We start from the raw sequence: 24379 nt of genomic DNA, 5'->3' as shown, positions 1-24379 counted from the left end.
TTAAGCTCCGTTGTGTTGGGTGGGGATATAATTTTTTTGTTAGACCTTTTTAAGTGATGATTTCGGAGCTGTGAGTTCATGGTGCACCCGAATAGTACAGTACTTGCCAGTGGCCGTCTTACTTCACCTTCCCGCTCCCCACGTTCCGTTCTCCACCGTGCATGGCTACTTACGATACGGCCGATATGGACCATGAAGCTGATTTTATGTAGTACCAGTATAGATGCGGGGCTCCCACATTAGTCTCTTATCAAAATGGAAACCCAGAAACCTGCAGGTGTCTACCACTGGTATGGCACTGCTTCACAAGTGCCATTCAGGAGGCTTTTCTTCAGAAGGAGTACTTAGTTGCCGTGTTTTCTGACCTGGAAAAAGCTTACAAAAGTACCTCGTGGTATGGGACATCGTCTTGTACATCCATAAGTTGAATGAAATCACTTTCTCATGTGGACCAACTCTTTTAGTTCTTTGCAGTCTATTGATACACGTTTCCTGCAATATCTACTGGTGAGCACATTCATGACTTTCTATCCAGGTTGTGTAATGCTGGCACAAGAATCACCTTTGTGTGGCTTCCAGGCCACTTTGTGGTTGAAGGAAATGAACTTAGGAATCAAGCTCCGAAAAAAGCGTTTCTTTTACCACCTAGACCTATGAACGTACCTGCTGGTGATATTTCTAAGCTACGTTGAACCATCTTGGCATCCTGGGCTAGCTCTCCGAACTCCTGACAAGTTGAGAGGAATTGAGAAGACAACTGCCATATGGCTGTCCTCTTTCTGACATTCACGGAGAGAGGCCATAGTTTGTGTAGGCTGAGAGTAGGTCGTGGATTATCTATGCACTCTTACCCTCTAAAGAGGGAAGATCCCTCCAGTATGTTCTACTAGTGCGGAATATACGACGACCCACATCCTCATTGAATGCGGTGATCTCTTGGCCTAAGATGAAACTTCGGCCTGCAGGAGACACTTGAACTCACATTAGCCAATATCGAGAAGCCTGCTGATCTTGTCATTTGGTTTATGTGAGAGAGTGGATTATTCAAGAGCATATAAATTTCAAATGTTCTGTTACTAAGGGAACCTCTATTACCTTGTGTCCTTTTTGGTTGCATAAAATTATTTATTATTTTTAATGCAGTTCAAGTTTCCTGGTTTAATCAATTATTTGATTTTAATTTTTGTTTCCACTTAATTTGTTCTGAGAGGATGGTTACCTAGGTGTCCTTCCTCTTAAAACGAAATTCACCACCACCACCACCACCACTACTCTCTGTTGGGTGAGGCTGAGTTTTAATTAAGTTTTGTCGGGTAGAAACCGAATGTGTCATCAGACATCTTACGAAGTGGTGTTCCAAATTGACTTTTGTTCACCCTCCAAAGACCTACAGAAATATGCAAAAATTAAAAAGTCCACCTTAGTTCAGTACACAAAATTTAATTATAAAGTACAATTAGCAATATATATTTTGGTCCTTTTGGGCACTCTTCAGTCTTCAAAAGAATATCAGTTTTGTAGAATTAAGGGAAAAAGGCCCAAAAGAGCCGAAACGTGTCGTTAATTGTGTTTTCTAATTAACATTTTGTGTATTGACTAAGTAAGACTTTTAATTTTACATATTTCTGTACTGTGAAGTGCGTACGGATCAATTATGAGATTCTTAAATTACACTCCAAAGACCTGACTATCTCTGCATGGTTTGAACATATGATCCTGGGATCCAAAGGCCAACACTCGCTGTCATTGAACCACAGAAGGAGGTTGCATTTGACAAACACCTATGATGATTGAAATTACCGTATAATCTTGAATACCAACCGCCAGCGAATAATACCTGCACCCTTATTTTGAAAGAACAAAATTTAAAAAAAGAGAGAAGTCAAAATTATTTACAATCTTTACTAACACACATCAAATGATTAGGAAATACAAATAAAAGTAAACAAACATTTCCAGAACGATATCCAACGAGTTCACTCATCATCATCATCATCATCATTATCAGTACCAACTTCGGAACTTTCATCACCTTCACCTTTCCACAAAATGTCGTCATCGCTGCCATCCATAACATTAGAAATGCTACACTGACTGAGCAAATGTCATGGGATAGTGGAGCACTGATGCGCAGGTGTGTTGTCTGTGCACCACATGCCCCCTGTGCCAGCGGCAGTTGTATAGGAGATCTTGTGAGCAGTGTTTGTGCATGTGGCAGGTGTAACATGGAACGTAGTCGTGAGCTGACACCATGGTGGTCGGTGCCCAATGGATGGGAAGTGCGATTTCGGAAGTAGTGCGGGAATTCGACTTCACACGATCAACCGTGTCCAGGGTTTATCGTGAATGGTTGAATGGGGTGTCACCGTCCACAACAGACGAATGACCGGCCGTCCAGCCACCCTTGATGACCGTGACTGGCGACATCCGAGACGGATTGTCAGTAGTGACAGACGGGCAACCGTGCAACAAATCACAGCTCAATTCAACACAGGCCATGCTAGACACGTCTCCCAGTGGACAGTCGGTAGGAGCATGGGTTCTATGGGGTATGGGAGCCGGCGCCTCACACGGGTTCCACTGTTAACCCACCGTCATCGGGCTCGACGACGTGCATTTGACGCCAGTCACCAGGGATGGACACTGGAACAATGGCATAACGTGATATGGTCAGACGAATCACGATTTCAGCAGTACCATGCCGATGGGAGGCATCATGTATGCGCAGACCACATGAAGCGATGGATCCCGCCTGCCTCGAAGGTGTGGTCCAGGGCGCTGGTGTCTCTGTTATGGTCTGGGGTGTATTTTTCTGGTATGGAATGGGCCCCCTAGTTATTCTGGAAGAGACTTTGAATGGTACGCGGTATGTTGAGCTGCTCGGAGACCATCTCCACCCATTTGTGGCCTTCCACCGCCCAGACAGTTCTGTGGTGTTTCGAGATGATAACGCTCCGCCACATTGCTCCCACGTCGCCTGGGAATGGTTCCAGGAACATGCAACGGAGGTCCAACGACTGCCATGGCCAACCAGGAGCCCCGATATGAACCCTATCGAGCATATCTGGGATGTTCTGGAATGCAGGCTCCGTGCCATGGATCCTGCACCCATGGACAGACCAGCATTGGCAGCCGCTCTGCAAACGATTTGGTGTCAGCTGCGTCCAGAGAACTACCAGGGACTTGTCGACTCACTTCCACGGCGTCTCACTGCAGTTCGCAGGGCCAGAGGAGGCCCCACACGCTATTAGGTGACTATCCCGTGACATTTGCTAAGTCAGTGTACATTTCCTGAAGCTGTTCCGTATGAGGTCTCCAGGCATACGATTCCATGCCGTCAGAATCCACGAATACAGCAGCTGAACTTCTGGACATTGAATGCGACCAGTTGGCGCCAGTGTGTGATTATCAGCCGCCATCCATTCTGTATAGAGCTGTTTCAAGGCTGCTTTAAATGGATGGTTCACGCAGACATCCAGCGGCTGTATCATAGACGTCATTCCGCCCGGAATGACTGCTAGGTCAGTTTTCCCATCCTTATATGTTTCTTCACAGCGTCTGTTGTGTGACCCCGGTAACTGTCGAGAACAGTAATGCACCAGGGTGATGTTGCCAGACACACTTTACCCAGTCTTCCACAATTGAACTGTCCATCCAGCTGGAGTTCTGAGATCTGACGATAACACCAGCGGATAGATTTTTAGGAAGCGACTTTCGCTTGAGAACAATGTACGGCGGCAAATTGGTTCCATTGGCGAGAATACACATTACCATACACCGTTGTTTTTCATTACCACCTGTTCTAATGGTAACACTTTTTGCACCCTTAACATTCACAGTCCTGTCCACTGGCATTTCAAAGTAGACTGGCGTCTTGATCTGCATGCCAATTTGGGAAAGCAAATATGCATTTTCCTTCCGCAACTGAATTATGTGACGCTGAAATAACTTCTCATTGTAGGCACCAGGAAGATGCTGTGAAATTGAGGTACGCCTTCGTACGCTCAACCCATTTCTTTTATAAAAATTACAAACCCATCCTCGGCTTAAACCCTTCCAATGAAAGTTCGTTTGCGATCTCTAATGCCTTTAGCTGACACACATTTCGGTTGTCACGCCATATTCCAATTCCTGCCTTTCTGTCACATATTTATAAAGATTTTCTTTCAGTTTCTGGAAACTGTACACTCAGTCTACGAAAAGCTCTATGATCGCCACTACATGTTAATAGCCCATTTTTCTTCTTTCTCCAATCATGAATACATGACTCGTCAATATCGTATTTCCTACCGGCGGCATGATTTCCAATAATTTTGGCTTCCCGAACTACTTTAAGTTTCTCACTCGCAGTAAAAGATGGTAAACGCTTTGTGGAATTCATGTCGATATTCCGAAAACATGCATGAGACTGTCACCAAGTGCGGAAGTAGCGTACACCGAGAGCAAAGAGAGCATTGTTACCAAGTGGTGATGCCCGATTTATGCGCATTTGAAAAGATAAATTTCCCAAAATTTTAAATAAGACCCGCACCGAATTTTGGAAGGGACATTTTCGAAAAAAGAGTGCGGGTGGTATTCGGGGTTATACGGTAATATTTTATAGCATTTACAATCTCCCCACCCATCTTTGATTAATGGTCATTTTTCAAATTGCAAAAAGATATGAAATTGAGAATATGTATCGGGAAAGAATATCCTTACTTAAGATGGAGAGATGTAGAAAAATTTTGTTTGTGGCAGTTAATTGTACATTTCAGAAATATCTTAGGAAAAGTTACAGTGTTTATGTTTGTAATTCTGAGCAGTTGCTTTTCTATTTACAGTTTAGTGAAGCCACTTGATCAGCAACCGGAAGGCAGATCTTGGCACAGTTTCACCTTTATCTCGCCAAACCGTGCTGTATTATACGGTGGACTGAACCAGTTCAATACTGTCCTCAGTAAGTAATTTTCTTCAGATATCAGTTCCTGGTAAATAATAGGCAAAATATTTGAAGATGCAAATGCTTTGCTTGACATGTCTGAATATTTGTACTGCAATATTTATGCAAAATGTTAATATACTTTAATGTGTTTTTGCAATTCATTTTATAAATACAATCAGAAGTAGAATTGGCAAGGCAATGTCTTGGAACAACAGGGAGTAAAGGGCAAAAAACATGTCCTGGTAGCCTGGTGAAGCTGGGACAGGTTGTAAACTTAAAAAGAGGGCATATCAAGAATAACCCAAAACAAGAACTGATGGAGTTGGGGGCAATGCATAAAGGAAAGGGATGTAGTTTTATTCTCTAATAATAATAATAATAATAATAATAATAATAATAATAATATTTAGTTTTGTCCCACAAACTACTTAATAGGGTGCTAGAATTTTGACCTGCAGAATTTGCTTACATGCTGGTAAATATACCAACAACTAACGCATTTCAGCACCTTCAAATACCACCAGGCTGTGGCCAACTTGGGTTCAGAAGGCCAGCACTTCTATTATCTGAACCACTCAGCCTAGTATTTGAGTCATCAGAGTGATTTAAATCTATTTTTTATAATAAAAATTGATAATTTAAATCTGTTTATTTTTATAATAAATATCTATTATTAAAATCAGTTGGACCGGGCGAGTTGGCCGTGTGGTTAGAGGCGCGTGGCTATGAGTTTGCATCCGGGAGATAGTGGGTTCAAATCCCACTGTCGGCAGCTCTGAAGATGGTTTTCCGTGGTTTCGCATTTTCACACCAGGCAAATGCTGGCTGGGGCTGTACCTTAATTAAGGCCATGGCTGCTTCCTTCCAACTCCTATTCCTTCCCTATCCCATCGTCGCCATAAGACCTATCTGTGTCAGTGCAACGTAAAGCCAATAGCAAAAAAAAATTTTTAAAAAATCAGTTGGCTTACTAATTACCTGCTGTCCATTGTTCAAATTCAACAACTACTTAAAGTCACTTTGCTTTCTTGCAGTTGTCTTATTGCTAGTGTATTGGGTGGTGCTTCTGCCTTGCCCAGCATTGGGATCCATACATAAGGGCATTTCTGGTGACCCTCTTGAAAACTTCTCCTGTAAGCTTTATGGGCCAACATTGACACAGTGCACAACTTCGTCGATTATGATATTGTTGGTAATGACCTGAACCTGTTTGGTCCATCACCATTGATTCACTGGCTAGGAAGACAGTATTGTGCAGACCAAACAGCTCTGGCTTCGCAAAGTTGCAGAACATGTGTTCTGTCTTCTTGTAACAGATCCTGAGTTAGTTTCTCTCCAGTGATGTTCTCCATCACTTCACACATTTTGCTGACCATAATGATAACATCTGCATATAGCTGGGTTATTGGTAGTACTGGCATCAGCTGCTCTTTCAAGTAGTTAATGACAGTGTTGAACATGTTTGGATTCAGAGTTGTTCCCCAATGCTCAATGACTTCAACAGGAAAATTTTACACACACCTAAACCAGCTTTCGCTTTGGTAGAAGAACAAGCATACGTATCTTGACATACCTATATACTCTTTAGGGATGTTTTGGTGTTGTAAATCGATCTAGAAGAAATATGGAAATATGGTCAAAGGCATCAATTTTTAGTGATGAGACAAAGTCTCTTAGTGCATTGGCACTGCCGGTGGCTCCAGTTAGCCTACGCAGTGGCCTCCACGGTATGCACTAGCCAGCGTATTGGTAGGTGTGCTAGGTACCAACTGATGAGCCCACCCTAGCACACGAGGGCGAAACGCTGGCAACCAAGAATGAGCTAGCTGGAAAATTTATAATGTCCAATAACGGACCATTTATATTGGTGTTATAAATTTGCTCATTCAAGACAAATATTTCAGATTCCCTATGGGAATCAACATCTATATCATCTGATGGCCAAGCAGGCATCAATTTTTAGTGATGAGACAAAGTCTCTTAGTGCATTGGCACTGCCGGTGGCTCCAGTTAGCCTACGCAGTGGCCTCCACGGTATGCACTAGCCAGCGTATTGGTAGGTGTGCTAGGTACCAACTGATGAGCTCACCCTAGCACACGAGGGCGAAACGCTGGCAACCAAGAATGAGCTAGCTGGAAAATTTATAATGTCCAATAATGGACCATTTATATTGGTATTATGGAGGATAACCTGTCGAATTGGTTGGTCTCTTCTTTTGCGATGATATGCAACCCTCGCCTTGTTCAACAGGTCGCAGTAGTAACCAGCATTGATTGTACATCGCTCTTGCAAAAAATCAATTAGCAAAATGCCTCGTGTGTAATGCTGGTCCGAGGACGGTGATCGTATTGCTGATTTTCCACTCGTTCTCGTCCTACCTTGAACTTTTTATGCCAGGCAAACACACGCGTCCTTGACAATGTTTGATCACCAAACTGTGCAGTCAATCTCTGGCAAATTTCCGCAGCTGTAACTCCTTCACGAGCAAGAAATTTTATAATTATATTTTGCGCAGTGGAGGGGTGGACCTGTTGCTCCGACATGTGAGCATTACTCGTGAAACGGCAGGAAATATCTAACAGCACGTTGACTCCTAAGGGTTCGTCTAAGCATAGCAGAAATACGGGGCCAGTCCTACCAGCTGTTGATGTTCAGGAACAAAAATCCCATTTATATTTGATTGACCTTCGTACAAGAATAATGTAAATGCATGTACCAATTAGATATACAGTATGCCTTCAAGTAAATACCCTAATTGTTGTTATTCTCGGTAAGCATGATTGGGCCAGGCTGAGTGACTTGGATGGTTAAGGCGCTGGCCTTCTGACCCCAGCTTGGCAGTTTTGATCCTGGCTCAATCCGGTGGTATTTGAAGATGCTCATAGACGTCAGACTCGTGTCGGTAGATTTACTGGCACGTAAAAGAACTGCTAAGAGACTAACAACCGGTGCTTCGGTGTCTTCGAAAACCATAAAAGTAGTTAGTGGGACATAAAGCCGATGGATAACATTATTATTACAGTAGAACCTCGATAATTCGAAATCTGTTCATTCAAAATCTCGCCTAATTCGAAGAAGCTCTTGTTTCTGGAAACATGAGGTGCGGTTTTGCATGTTATTTAAATTATTTATTTTGAAATACGGATAATTCGTAATTCGAAGAACATTGTCGGTCCCATTACCGAAATTCAGACTTTTAATTCAAAACTGCCTTTACATTTTAAAAAATAGTATTTTACAGAGTAATTTAAATTCAAAATTTATCTGCATCATGAAAGAACGTGTCTTCTGGAACGTGCAGGGGTAGCTTTCCACACTTTCACTGACTTTGGTGTGTCTACAATGTGCTCCATATGTGCTAAGTTTGAGTGAAATTGTAATTCTTTTATATTCAGCGTTCTAAGGAACGCCACAATATCACGTAGCAGGCAGTGTGCGGAGAAACATAATCCGCGAATACTGGCGATGCCGACAGTTGGCGAAAAAGCGTGGCTCATATAATCGATTTGTATGCACCGAAGAGTATTGTTGGTGATAAAAGTAAGAAATTTATTTCTCTTCCACCTATTCAATACCTATTCTACCATCTGCTGGTGAAGTGGCTGGCAGCTGCCCGGGAGGTAAACTACCTGGGAGTAGGTTCAATATTACGAAAAATGGCACAGTGTTGGAATGCATTATCTTATTAGTTTTTAAAATAATTTGTATACTATGTACTCAATTTTGTAGTAGATTTTAGATCAATTTTTCCTTGCATGCAGCCACCTCCGTGCAAGCGCTGGGTTTGCTACCCGAAACTAGACACCGATATACGGAGTTGGGTAGACTGATTTTCAGCGACTTCTCGCTTTCGAGTGTGGTGCTATCTATCATCAGATGTATGAAGCTCATTTCGATTGTCTTATTTTCCTGTTCTTGCATCTGTTGATTATCATCAAAAAGCCTAATAAGGGGAGTCTTTAAGGGATATGGACAACGATTTATGTCAAACTTTCGTGATTGTAATCTATGAGCTTCAAAATCAATACCCAATTGGGATTAAAATCTCGAGATTACATTTTCTTAGGCCAGTTATAACATGTCATGTAAGGCAGCGTTTTTGGAAAGTATTCTCGTAGTAGATTGGTCAAGTCACTCGCTCCGTAATAGAAGGTACGCAGGTTTTCATTTAAAAATTTATTTTCGTTCCCTGCCATTGTTCTTAACACTTGTTTATGCGCTTCCATATACGTATATACACCCACATCTTCCTTACGGACTTATTGCCTTTGAGCATTCTATCTGCAGGCTTCTGTGAATTGATTAAGTATTTCCATGATGCTCTATTTGCAACTAGCTCTGTGACCTTGTTTAGTTCTACATGCTTCCATTTATTGATAATGCATTTCATTCTAATGTTTAACTTTATGAAGATAAAGTTGGAAGGTACTGTTGATGAACTAATCAGGGTAAATATCCATACATAGGAAGAGGAATTCGGGAATGGAATAGTTTCCAATTTCTTCAAAATTATTTTCAAGAAGACTACCTAAACAACTGATAGGGAATCTGCTACCTGGCCCACAGTCCTATGTGCTATATTAATCGTAACATCACTTTCTATAAGTAACACACATAAAGCATTTTCGTAGTGAACATAATATTGTGATTAAACATTTCAATGAAATATATTATTAACAAAAGAACGTATGAAAAGTGGCAAACAGATTAATAGAATGCTGATAATGAAAATTAAAAAAGATTCGTCATAAGGAAGACTCGAACCTGCAAACCTCGTATTATGAACTGCGCGTGTTAGTCATTATGCTACGGGGAAGCTTGGGGTAATTGGGATACATTCACTAACTTATACCCGGTGTCTGAAAACTGAAAAGTAGAAAATTAAATCCCATTTGAAATTATTTCCAAATAGGTTTTAATTTTACATCCTTTTAGAGTTTCTTTGCGAAAGCTTGATGTATAAAATGTGTTCCCTACGCTACCAATGCAAGAGGCTGGTGTGACCGTTGCAAATCAAGGGAAGCATTAATGGTCAAAATCCTGCAATACAATTTCGATCACTGTTACAGTATAATGCTTTTTTTCAGTATACTAAGCTAATTTGAGTTGTATGTCACCAGAAATACAGCTAATAATGTTCAGCTCTCAAAACTTGCCCGGCAGGTAAAGTCTTATCAGATGCAAGGCTTTCCAGGCGTTTGCTCTATTAACCAGCGCCTCGTCTTAGGTCTGACACTAGACTCATCAGAGTGGGATATGTCGGACCCTACCCACCGACGCTGGGGTGTATGCCGGTGAACCCATTAGAAGCCCCTACAAGAGGCACAGTCTGATAACTGCATACGGGAGACAAATCTCCAAAATGGAATTATTGCCCGCCTAACAATTCTGAATGGAAAATTCCAAATTCCCATGGAGGGAATTAGATATTTTTCACCAATAGAGCCTGTCAAAAATATATCAGATGCAAGGCTTTTCAGGCGTTTGCTCTATTAACCAGCGCCTTGTCTTAGGTCGACACTAGACTCATGCGTGAGACTGATGCCAAGCGCGGAAGTAGCGTATACTGAGAGCGGAGAGAGCATCGTTGCCAAGGCGCGTCGGCGGTGATGCCCGATTTACACGCATTCAGAAAGATAAATTTCCCAAAATTTTAAATAAGACCCGCACCCAATTTTGGAAGTAATATTTTTGAAAAACCATTGTGGGTGGTATTCGAGATTATACGGTATATCAGATACACATGTCAAGGTCCAATATTACGAAAAATGGCACAGTGTTGGAATGCATTTCCTTATTAGTTTTTATATAATAATTTGTAGAGAAAAAGGTGGTCTAATGACATTTCAACAGCCTCATTAAGTTGTTCTCTAATAAATTGTTCAACATAGGTGCTCAATTAGAACTACAACATAAATATAATGTCTTTCTGGGCTACTAAAAAACTAGAACTTATTCGCTACTTTTGAATAAGAATATATCTGTGGCTTGGTTCTAAAAGGGCCAATGTCAAAAAAATTGTTTTTGAGCTATGAGTATTTGAAGTTTTGCTTATAGTTTTCTCAATTATTGTTTTCGACAACTAACTTTAAATAACTTTATACTTGCTTTGTGGAAGTCACCTTATTAAACGCTAATTTTTTCTATCGTATTCTTCAAAAATTGCCAGGTCTCTAATCTTTTTTGGTAATCTAACATTATTGACAAGGGCTTATTTAATTAAACGTTAACGGTTCGTTTAGTACTTAACAGAGACATTGGCTCTTTTAACATGTTGCAAGCCAGGATAAAACTCGTTTGTATCAGTTAATATCTCAATTTCGATAAAAAATGACATTGGCCCTTTTAGAACCAAGCCACAGATATATCAAGTACACATGCCAAGGTCCAATATTACAAAAAATGACACAGTGTTGGAATTGCATTTCCTTTTCATTTTGTATATAATCATTTGCATTGTTCTATACTCACTTTCGTCATTTTGTACAATATTTTTAAACTTTCATTCATATTCAACATTGACCATGGCTGAAGGCCATCAATATTGTTAATTTTTCACTTGTACCATACAACGATGGCTTTTTAAGTTAATGTATTCAATTTTGTAGTAGATTTTAGATCAGTTTTTAACCAGGTACCTGATATGATTTAAGGTAATGATACGGCTGATTATGCCTCATGGGAAAGGGCGAAACATGTCCCAATTCTTATTTTAATGTGGATTTAACTCTAACTTATTGAATTGTATTGAATAGGTGGAAGAGAAATAAATTTCTTACTTTTATCATAAGATTACTTTCAGTATGGATTCGGAATGATTTTCATTACTTGTAATATTGTCAGTGCTGATGTTACGGAATTTTTTATTTTTTAATGCTGAACCCAAACGAACTTTCGGTGTTAGAGGAAAAAAGTGCCAGCCGGGAAATCGTACAAGGGTTGGGGTCACTGTACTGTGTTGCAATGGACATGGAAGCGAGAGAATTCCTTCTCTCATCATATAAAAGTTCGAAAAGCCACGATGTTTTAAGGGCGTCAGGCACTTTCCGTGCAAGTACCAGGAATCTATAAATGCAAATGGCACGGTAATCCAACAGATAAAGCATTTGCACAGGAGAACCAGCAAAATTTGTCCTCATCTTTGAATTTTTTTTCTTTCGTTGCATGACGTTATGTTTGCCAGTGTTTTATCCAAGTGCATTATTGAATAATGTAAATGCTCCTTGTTGGATACGTTTCGGAAATAGATTTCTATGGCATTTGAAAGGTTTAAACTGATAATCGAGGTGATTGCATGCATAATGGGTCTTAGAATACTTTGTGACTCAACAAGAGTTGGCATTTTGAATTACGAGACAAGGCTGCCATGGTTAAGTGCCATGGCAGGAAATTGTACAACGATAATCACTGTACTGTGTTGCAATGCAGATGGGAGAGACTTTCTCCCCTTTTCATAGGAAAGTTCGATAAGCCACGATGTGTTAAGGGCATTGGGTACTTTCCGTGTAAGTATAAGGCATCTAAAATGCATACAGTACAGTAATCCGAAGAATAAAGCACTTACACAGGGGGGCCAGTATAGATTTTTCCTCGTCTTTGAATCATTTTTTCTTTTTCTTTAAATTTCATTGCGTGATGTTATGTTGGATGGATACATTTTGGATTTTTTTTTTCCATGGCATTTAAAAGGTTGAAACTATAAATCAAGGTTAATACTTTGTGACGCCGCGAGGGTTGGCATTTTTGAATTATGATTTGGTGGTTAGTTCGAAATCACGTAATTGGAAGTCCGACTTTTGCGTCCCAACGATTTCGAATTAAGGAGATCTTACTGTATTTATAAGCGTGATCGGATTGTTGGTGAGTGAGTGAAACAGATAATTTAAATCCAAGCAACCGCAAGCCACAATTTATCGACCTTAATTGTGTATTGTATTAGAAGTGTTTCTAAAGCCCTCCTGAAATATAATATTGAACATCATAATTCGTTACGTACAGTACAAACATATTTGAGGTTCTTGGCCTAGCTCTTTATTGTATTTGGTCAAAATATATAAAGTGCAATGAACATAACTAAGTTATTTCTTACAGCGTAAATTGAAAATGACTTGGATTTACGCCCTCTTTCTTTCATTATTTTCTGCCTCCATTTCAAACTCGGGTATTGCCACAGTGATCTAGAGAGAGACACTGGAGGAACTTCGCCTAACTTCATGGCCTGTGACGTTACGACAATGTCACTGTGGCTGAATAGCATATCGTCCCTTAAGAATTGATACCAGTATCTGACAAGGCTCTTCCTATCCATTATGTTCCTTAGGACTGTTCGCGCCTCCCAGCCACTTGTGGATATGTAGGCCATCAGAGCAGTTTACGTTGTGTTCATTTTCCTATGCTGTAGTATAAAGGAAACTGAGCCTTGTCTACATTATACTGTAGTACTGTTCATATACGTCATACAAATATACAGTTCGGTACGGTAATGTTCATTTTCCTTTACACGACGGTGTAGGAAAATGAACATAACATAAATTGTTCTGATGGACTGCATGTCTGGATGTGACTGGGAGACATGACTAGTCTTAAGGAACATAATGGATAGGGAGAACATTGTCAGATATGCGGTATCAATTCTTAAGGGACGATATGCTAATCGCCTACCTGCCCGCCCGCTTACAGTGCCCGTGGGACGAAATGCCCACCATGAGCACTTCTGGTGTAGAGTACTAGACGGATGAAGTGGTATACATAAACCAACTTTGGTGGTGGGATCATGTGAAATGAATGGGGGGAGGGTAGATTACCTGGGAGTATAATGGTCTTGGTCATGGAGGATAGAGAAGTAGAGAGAGACAGATGACAGAGGTAAGACAGAGTTTCTAATGATCTAAAGATAAGACGCATGGGACTACATGAAGCCATAGAGCTAGCAACAGAGAGAGGAATGTGGAGACATTTAGTTAATTCATGGAAGTTTGCAGACTGAATGCTGAAAAGCAGTATACTGTAATTATTAATAATAATAATAATAATAATAATTGCTTAATGTTCATTTAATTGTGAGGTGTTGTAATTTTGCAATTTAGGAATTCTTTACCAAGGGAGTTGGCTGTGAGGTTAGGGGTGCACTTCTGTGAGCTTGCATTCTGGAGGTGGTGGCTTTGAACCCCATTGTCGGCAGCCCTGAAGATGGTTTTCTGTGGTTTCCCATTTTCACAGCCATTTCCTTCCCACTCCTAGACCTATCCTATCGTTAGAGCCCTGTGCGGATATTCAAAATAACATCCGCATCTGTGGATGGTTATCCGCGGATATTATAAATATTTACCTACAATATATTACACCCAACTGGTCTAGAGAGCCAAGAATAATGGCCATGAGGATTCGTTGTGCTGACCATACGACACCACCTAATCTGCAGGCCTTCAGGCTGAGCAGCGGTCGCTTGGTAGGCCAAGGCCTTTCGGGGCTCTTGAGCCATGGGGTTTGATTTATATTACACCCAAGCTATTGAAACGGATAGATCTGTTAACATAATACAATAGGCCTGATACCTGGCACCAGAATTCCTACAGTCACGGGTTTATGAGGGATTTTCTCTTGCGATAACTACCGACATATTGACCTTTGTTCCTTCCTTCCATTAATTGCAGGCAGGAGCCAGTTAGGCTTAGGTCTGATTTATGGCTTTATGATCTCAAGGCTCTGTATATCACCATTCTCCCATACCAGTGTCAAGGGTGGCCTAACTGCAAGCAAAAGTAAGAGTATACCTGAGTGAAAATCAAAAAACATCATTATTTAGAAATTATCAACAAAATTATCCGCACTGGCGTACATTTTGTATCCACCAAGACAGTAACTTCACGCGGATATCTGCATCCGTGCAGGGCTCTACCCATCATCGCTATAAGACCTAGCTGTGTTGGTGTGACATAAAGCAAACTGTATTTTTAAAAAAAAAAAAAAGAGTTCTTTAATGCACCAGAAGTGAACGTCATGGAGTTGTCGCATACAAACATCCTGAAATGCTACATACCTCAGACAGGATTGAACATGCTATCTTGGAAGCAGGAGGCCAATGACCGAGGACAACAATAACAGAACGTACATCAAGGACAATTCGCCAAATTGACCTGCGAACTCAAAGATTGTTTCTATTTTCTGTCCTCATCTGTTTTTGTCATTTTTCGTTGATTTCTTTTCATCTCTTGAGGAAGTCTTTTCTGCTTCGTATCTTTGTTAAAGCACTAGGCGTCAACACACAAAGGTGCCATTGTCGAAAGTGAAATGCATCTATGAGGTGGGACATGAGGGAGATGGACAGTCGCAGGGAGGGCTGTGAAGATGTTATTTCGCCCTGATAAAACTGATAAGCATGAATGAGCTTATTCAGGACTTAAGAAAGTATAGGAGAACTGGGATTCATAAGGAGAGGTTCTATCTCTGAATATGCAGAGTTTGAAATTTTAGATTACAATCTTTGGGACAACTGAAGCAAGTGATCTCATCATAGTAGGAGGGCACTGCAACAACATTTTCATTCAATCACTTTGTAGGATCCTTGCATGGTTGTAAAAGAGTATGAGAATGTTTGTTGTATCACAGCACACACAATGAATTATCATTTTATTTGTATCTGTAATTTTGATTGTTTTTAATGTTGTCATTTATAGGAAAGAGAATTCTTTGACATTGTGTACTAATGCTGTAGGAGGGTGGAGTTTGGTGAGTGGTAATATCCATGTTTTTAACTTGTGGTGCATGTGATGCAATGCAGGCGACTGTTGGTTCTTGGAGCTGCCAGGGTGCCGATGGGTGAAGTTTACCAAGGGTCCGAACACACCCCGTCTGTGGCACAAGGCTCCTTTTCTCCCTCCAGGCGATCTCATCATAGTAGGAGGGCACCGCAACAACATTCTCGTCCCTGTGATAAACAAAGTACATCCAGTGAGTACTCCACACAATCACTTAATTGGCTTATCAGTCATTGTGCGATAGAGGAAGGACTGATTTGTTTGGTTCTCATACAGATTTTAAATTTAAAAATGAAATAATCATAGATCTTACCTTGGGATTTTTTGGCATTTCAGTAGTTTTTTGTAGCATGGAAAATTCTGGATCAGTCAGGGATGTGCAGAGCTACAAGACATTTAACACATTCGTATTGGTTAGAGAAGAGGATTTTATGAGTAATATTGGACCTATACTATTAATCGAGTATTAATCCACTGTTCGTTTATCGGGTTTTTACTTTAACCCAGCCATTTAACATCACATTCATCTCCTCCAGAATTTTCTGAATTATTGTCACTTTTATCCCTACCACTGTGCAATTCTTCACTTTTCTGACTCGCTGTCGCTCTTGCTCTTGTTCAGAATCAGAAATATCACTGCTTGCTAACAACTGCCTGCTACATGTTCTGACTAATACTACTGGCCTTGGGTTGGGTGGAGGCAGGTGCATTGAGATTTACACTCAATTTCAGATAGAACGGAAACTAGTTGAGCTAATCAAATGCAGTTTCTCTTGCCAGAAATGGCAATTCTTCCTCTTTCGAATTGTTCATAACAAGTCATGCCATCTCTTGGTGGTCATTTGACTTACATGCTCAAATCTGATTGCATATGTTTATTCTGTGAGCTATCGCACGGTTGTGAGGCATGAGGGTATGCCAGTGAGTTAAGGAAGCTGTCTCAATGATAAATGTACATTACCTTTGGAATGGCTCATGTTACATAATAATATTAATGAGCAGGTAAACTAGGTCTCTAGTCCTTTAAAGTGAAAAGACCAAAATACTTAACATTCAGGTGGGGTAATTCAGACCATGAAATGTTTCTGTCCATCTCCCTTTTCACCCTTAGAATACGTACGAAAAAGTAATTTAGTAGGCTTTTTTATGTATCATTATGTGCTTTACAGGAAATGAAAATAAATAAACTTATTGGTATACACTGATGAACAGTTGAGTCAGAGAGAGAGGAAGGAGAATAAGATAGCAACACATATAATAGGATGAACACAATGGCAGGTCAGTGTGGGAAGAGAGAGCAACAGAAATAGGAGATGAGGTTAAACATGGAAACACAAAAAGACAAGGACTATCCTCTCATCTTCATACACTCCATTTTCAAATAGATAGGCTCTCTCGTTATCGATCCCAGTTCTTTTACATCCATCCCTTCTCTGCCTCTGCTGAGCTCGTTTCTGCTTCCCAGCTTCATCAGGAGAGGAACCCGCGAAGTGTAACAACCCATTTTTCCAGGCTCTTCGCTCGGTGAAGGAATGGTCGAAATAAGCAAACATGTTTTGGCACTTGACCGTTTCCGAGAAAATGACAGTCGAAGTTTCCGACATGCTTTACTTGCCTATTAGTGCTTAGAAAAACTGCAAAGACTATTTGATGCCCGTGACCTGCAAAACTTCTATGATATAATGGAGAAATTTTAGTGTGTTGGAAGGAACATTTCTCTGCGCTTCTAAATCATGTCTCCAATGTCACTGAAGACTTTCTTTTTAATGCCCTCAGCAGCCCCAACAATCATGGATGGCAGTTCCACCCACATACAGAGACTTCACCAGAGCACTCAATCAGCTAAAACCAAGAAAGGCTCCTGGTAGTGATAACATCCCTCTGGAACTGATACAAAATGGAGGTATACCTTTGAAGACTAGACTTTTCACACTCGTACTATTGATTTGGGAAACTCGAGAACTACCTGACGACTTGAAGAATGCTGCAATCATCACTATCTTCAAGAAAGGCGATCGTAGTGTATGTGGGAACTACCGTGGTATATCGCTTTTGTCAACTGTAGGTAAAATTCCCGCGAGGATTCCATTAAACCGGCTCCCGTGTTATCTCAGAGAGGATTTTGCCTGAGTCTCAGTGTGGTTTCCGAACCTTCAGAGGGATAATAGATATAATCTTCTGTGCTAGACAACTCCAGGAAAAATGCAGCCTCTGTATTTAGTTTTCTGTGATCTGGAAAAAGCCTTTGATTCAGTACCTAGATCTGCTATATGGAAAGTATTGAGACATTTTGAATGTTATGAATGTTTTGTGGAATTGGTTCAAGCTCTTCATGATGGCATGTCTGAACAGGTTCTGCACAGTAACTCGGTATCAGATTCGTTCCCAATCACTCATGGATTGAAACAAGGCTGTGTGCTTGTTCCTAGACTCTTTGCTCTGTACATGGCTGCCATGCTGCATAAATCATCTGCAAACAACTTTAGATTAAATTTTGTTTTGATGGAGGCCTTTTCAATCTGGCAAGACCGCTCACAAAGACGTACTCTGGTTAGCCGGGTGACAGAACTGCAGTATGCTGATAACACCGTATCTCCTGCTCTAACACCTGCAGAACTACAACAGTCAGTCAACTGCTTTAAAACTGCATGTGATTGCCTCATGGAGCTTCACTTAAGCATTTTAAGGACCAGTTGAAACACATCACGAAGAAAACTGGTATTAATATATAGACATGGGAAGAATGTGATGTGGACTGTTCACTGTGGCGGAACACTACATCCACCGCTGTCAACTTGTTTGAAAGAGAATGCCATAGACATCAAGAGACCAAGCGACAAGCAAGAAAACTCCATCAATTACAATCCCGCCCTCCAGCATCCATTCAGTGTGATTTGCGTGGGCGTATGTGTTATACCAGGATCGGTCTGTTTAGTCATTGCAAACACATCCATAAACTGAGTTGAACTGGTCAATGTATGCGGGAAGAAGTTATATATACTTTGATTAAAGTTACAGCCGATGACGAGTGCGTAGCAAGTGGTGCAGTTGGTTGTTCGTGGCTTCACACTATTGTGCCCTGTGTTCAAATTCCGATGAATTGTGTTGTTTTAAACATTTATTTACCTTTGTCCATTGAGAATTACTACATAAATGGTTTTGTTCAATATTTTGAAATATCATTGTCCTTTTTCGTCTGTTAATGTTATGCCTGGTAAACAAATTTTAAAACGTCAATTGTCCTACACATTGCACAACAAAGGAATATCATGACTAGACATGATGCATTAAGAATCCACACATTGATTCATAATCATTTGCAAGCGCCATTTTTGGAAAAATGATGCGTTATGTGTGATTTGTCGGAAATTTTCCAACACATGAAATCTTCAGTAATGTTAACGATATTTCTTTCCTGAGTGATATTCCTACTCAGATGTGTGAATGTGGCAAATCGGCCTTCAAGCGATGCTTATGGTATGAAAAATGTCTATGTTTCAAATGTTTCTATGATCGGTATCATCCAAGGGAATGCACCGTATCTCCCTAAAGCGTTACTAAAAGAATGAACTTACAAAACATTGAAATCCCTGAAAAATACAATAGGCCTATATAGGCTATTCAGTGGAACCTCGATTCTCAGTTTTTGGAGGGACCATGGGAGAAAAGCTTGTAATGCAGGGAAATGGAAAATCCGGGAATGAATGAAAACCATCAACAATTGGGCTAAACATCACAAAAATGTTATATGTATAATTATAATGTTACAAACACTTCTAAACCAAACCAACGCCCCAGTGGGCCTTCTGTGTAGCAAGTGACTGCTGCTCAGCCCGAATGCCTGCAGATTATGAGGTGGCACATGGTTAGTGTAACGAATCCTCTTGGCCATTATTCCTGGCACCCTAGACCGGGGTCGCTGTCTCACCATTAAATAGCTCCTCCGTTAAAGGTAATCACGTAGGCTGAGTGGACCTGGAACCAGTCCTTATATTCAGGTAAAAATGCCTGACGAACCCGGGCCCTTCAGGTGAGAGGCAGGTAAGTTAGACTGCAGAGCCAGCTTCAAACATTAATTACTGGTATGCGAGTTAAAAATCTTGATACTTAACATTCAGTTTTACCGGGGAAACTTTTTCAGTTTCCTGTGAGAACTTCTTTCATTTCATCGACTTTGATCAGCCAAACACTTCGAAAATTCTAATAACGCAAAACCAAATGACAATGGACTACAAGTAGTTTTTAATACTTTAATCTAATAAAATAAAGCAGATTAGATACAAAAAAGCCCAACATGGTGGCAAAATTCCTTCATTTTTAAATCTTCTGTTGTAATTTGGTCACTGGTACACTGTTCAGTTTCTGGAAATTTTGTACTGCGTAAATTAGGCCTTCATAAGCTTTTAAATTTTATGTTGAACTCTGAGAATAGGCTTTCAAATGTATCGATTCTATAAAGTTCTCAAATGCATTATATTCAATTCTGCCCATCACTAATCACAGTTGAATTGGAAAGGGAAAGAAATATCATCAGAACTTAAGAAATTACGATTATTCGTTGCCTTGAGCTCAGCTGGAAAGCGCGCTCGCTGCACAAGTCAGTACGAGTGGGAAATTATACAAACATTTCACATGTAATGTTGCACAAATAAAATAACTGCGGTTATGACATTTTAGCACAGTAACGTAAAATTCCCAGTAGTATGTTAAGGATCAAAAACTGTAAAAGGCAATCCCAAGACTTACGATGGCTTTATATGCTGTATGTATGGTGCAATGCGATAATATTAAAATACTAGATTTGTGTTAAGAAGGAACAGTTTCAGTTCCTGCCTGAAAGCCCAGTGACTATACAGTGCTCTGAGGCAAGTGCCGAAAACCTCTTCGGTGATACAATTTAAAAAAAAAGTAAAAATTAAACATCTATCCCTGAATGTAATGTAGACATTTCACAAATACGAACATTTGATGAAACTTTTTCTGTCTTCAAGTACAGTGTATAGTAAATGTAAGAAATTTATTTCTCTTCCACTTATTTAATACAATTTAAAATGTTGAAGTTTGACTTAAAACATTATTAAAATGAGAGTTGGGACATGTTTCCCCCTTTCCTATGGGGCATCATCAGCCGTATCAATACCTCAAACTCTACCAGTTACCTGGTTAAAAATTGTTCTAAAATCTGCTGCGAAATTGAATACATAAAAAAACTTTTAAAAAATTACAAACCATATTGTTACCTTGCACAAAATTAATCAAAGATCTACTACACTAGTGAATACATTGAGCAAACTTCACTTAAAAATGCTGACATATAAGTAAAATTTAACAATATTGATGGCCTGGGGCCATGGTCGATGCTGAATATTAGGGAAAGTTTAAAAAAATATTATTACAAAATGGTGGAAATGAGTGTAGGACAATGCAAATATTTATGTACGAAGTGATGAGGAAACTAAAAAACAAAAAAAAATTACAACTTGTTCGCTATTTTTTAATAGATTACATCAAGTACGGTGTGCCAAGGTCGAACATTAAAGATATTGGCACAGTATTGAAATACTTTTCCCCATCATTTCGTACATAAATATTTGCATTGATCTACACTCATTTCCACCATTTGGTAATAATATTTTTTAAACTTTCATTAATATTCAGCATCGATCATGACCACAGGCCATCAATATTGTTTACTTATATGATGGCTTTCTTAAGTGAATTTTGTTCAGTGTATTCACTAGTGCAGTAGATCTTTGATCAATTTTATACAAGGTAACAATATGGTTTGTAAGTTTTTTTATGTATTCAATTTCGCAGAAGATTTTAGAGCAATTTTTAACCAGGTACCTGGTAGGGTTTGAGGTATTGATACGGCTGATGGTGCCCCATAGGAAAGGGCGAAACATGTCCCATCATTTTAATAATGTTTTAACTCAAACCTTAACATTTTGAATTGTATTGATTATAAGATACTTTCAGTACGGATTTGCAATGATTTTCATTACTTGTAATTCAAGTACAGCTTTCGAAATGCGCGCTGTCTCCTTCCAGTCATCATGGCCACTTTCTGTTTTATGTTTTCTGAGGATTCTCGAAACAATACCACCTGAATGCGATGCTAAGATGGTTCCTTATGCTACTTCACCGATCGATTTTCCAATACAGTAACAGTACTTGTTCTAAGTATCGCAATGACGGGTCGTTAACACCAAGATCCATAGTATGTCATAGCCATCCTTTTGTGAGATACAGTTTATTGAAAAATGCTTGATCGAGGATTTAGTGTTGATAAGATTGAAATTTCTGGATGGTTGATCCGGGAAATCGTTTCTTCGAGGAATGGATAATAGAGGATTTTCACAACATGATTTAATTAAGATGCTTGTGGGACCGCGTAATTTGAACGAATAATCTGGGAAAACATAGTTTTCAGGAATGGATAATCAAGTTTTCACTGTATAATAAATACATAACACTTATTGTGAAACGCAATTGAAACTTTTACAATTAACATAACATCCTTTTATCCATTAACTTGATTAAAAACGTTCATGTAGTAACCTTGAATGGACGTAAGTAGATAAATGAAACAACAACAAAATAATCATCGGGATTTGAACACGGGTTGTAAAAGTGTGAAGCCACGGCAGTAGCTGCTGCACCACTGTGTCAGTTGAACTTGTTACACTCTAAAAGGCGCGTAAAGCACGACGTGAAGTTTGACCATCATTATCTCTTTAAGTGTCAAGTGTCTACGGATATGCCAAAAAAATGTGTTAGTTATTTCTACCCCTCTTTCACTGGGTGAAGTTCCAGGGTAATCAGGTTGTTACTCTTGGCAGGTTCCGCTCATCACTGAGGGACCATCTTGACAGATCTTCAATCTTGATGTGGGATAAGAAGAAAGCTAGATAAGTATAGGAAAAGGGAAGAAACATAGACAAAGATAAATACAGGTGGTAAAAGAACAGGAACATAGGACAAACACAAAAGAAGATGACGGAAAGTTGAATTAGAGATGTCTTGCCGTACGGGGAAAATGGCACTGTTGTAAACTCGTTAAATGTATTAATACGGCGTAGCACAAGATAGCGACATTTTTGGGCCCTTGTACTGGCCACGTGAATAACGGTTGACTACAAGATGGGCAAGACAAGAGATCTCTGCGCATTTGATTGGAGCCTGATTATCGATGCCAGACATATGGGTCATTCCATCTCCGAAGTTGTGCAGGCACTGGGCTTTTCATGGGCCAGCATGCCAGGAGTGTTCCACAAGTATGTGGATTCGGAGAATACTACCACCACCGTCCAGGGTCAACTACCGTGTTGTACAGCGTGTTGATGATGAAGGTAACCATCGGCTAGCTCATATGGTAAGAGGTAATAGACGGGGCTAGAGTGCAGCAGATCACTTGCAAATTTAGTGCTGGACAACGACGAAGTGTGAGCAGCTATGCCATCCAGAGCCATTTCCTAGCAATAGCATATAGCAGTCACCATTGTACTGTGGTACCTCTGCTTACTGCACATCAGAGGGCACAATGACTGACATGAGCAGAGGAACACCAATTTCGGATTTTCGAAGTATGGAAGAAGGTTGCCTGGTCAGATGAGTAGAGGTGCCAGCTGGTACACGACAATGGCAGGGTACGAGTGCATCACCTAGCACGAGGCAATAGGTTTCTCTTGGCAGTTTGTTATAGCTCAGCTGGTGGTGGCAGTATCCACATATGAGGACTGTTCATGTGGAATGAAATGGAACTCCTGGTATATCTGCCAATGTTCCTATCCGGCGAATGTTACGGGAACCTGCTGTCCACCCATTTATTCGCCTCTAGCATCCTGCAGGATTCCAAGACAATGCACCATCCCATCGCTCCGAATTATGGCCGATTGGTTCTATGGACACAGACATGAGGATGCTATTTTAGTCTTGAAGGTCATCTGACCTCAGTCCTTTTGAGCACCTCTGAGATGTTATTAATAGGAATCTGGATGCCCTGGACCTTGCTCCGTCCATTCACTGTGTATTGTGGGAGGTTGTGCAGCTGTTGTGGATTAGTATGGCTCCCTAAAGTCTTCGATACCTCGTGGAGTCCATATCACAACATGTCACCACCATCATCTCAGTGAAATGGGGTGCTAAATTCTATTGTCCAGGTATCTTAATTCTGTTGCTCATCAGTGTACATTGTAAGGGGGAAAAGGCAGGCAGACAGAAATATCTCACCTGACCTTACATTTTTTATCCCCGAAACAGTATTTAACATTTGTATTTTAAGTGTCAGTACACTTAGGGTAAGGTTTCATTGTACTGAAAAAAATATGTGTTAATTTAATTGTATAAAATACGTGTTAAGCTAATTGTTATTCAGGAAAAAATTATATATTCGCACACGAGTTACTGCTGCCAATTGTTGGTTCTTGCATATCGAAGATACATAAGGACAGATATATTTCAGATAGGTACTAATTGAATCAGTCATTTTAGAAAGGGCACATGTCCAAATTGTCGTTTTTTGTTTCTTTGCAGATTTATGTTCTTTTCATCCTTGCGCACCTTGTCACAAAAGAAAGGTCACTTATCCAGCCAGTAACATGCTGATATTTAAGGTTCATTTGGGTGTTCTTTGGAAGGCATTTAAGAAAGGGTACATATCCCTAGATATGTGCCCTTTCTTGCATGACTTCTTTG

The 24379-nt window shown here is 40.1% G+C and overlaps 1 protein-coding gene across 3 annotated transcripts in view; it reads left to right on the top strand.

Moving 5' to 3' along the window:
* LOC136883515 (kelch domain-containing protein 2) overlaps window positions 1-24379 on the top strand; it is an 82457-nt gene that overhangs the window by 13536 nt on the left and 44542 nt on the right. For 2 of the 3 annotated variants that reach the window (XM_067155878.2, XM_067155879.2), the window contains exons 6-7: window positions 4824-4939; window positions 15706-15875. In XM_067155878.2, the coding sequence (XP_067011979.2) occupies window positions 4824-4939; window positions 15706-15875 (286 nt within the window). The remainder of the gene's footprint in view (window positions 1-4823; window positions 4940-15705; window positions 15876-24379) is intronic. The other variant, XM_067155877.2, reaches the window with a different exon arrangement.

The sequence above is a fragment of the Anabrus simplex genome, chromosome 11, assembly GCF_040414725.1.
Source record: "Anabrus simplex isolate iqAnaSimp1 chromosome 11, ASM4041472v1, whole genome shotgun sequence".
Classification (NCBI taxonomy): Eukaryota; Metazoa; Arthropoda; class Insecta; order Orthoptera; family Tettigoniidae; genus Anabrus; species Anabrus simplex.
Note: the sequence above shows the minus strand (reverse complement) of the source record. Positions and strands in the feature narration are given on the sequence as shown.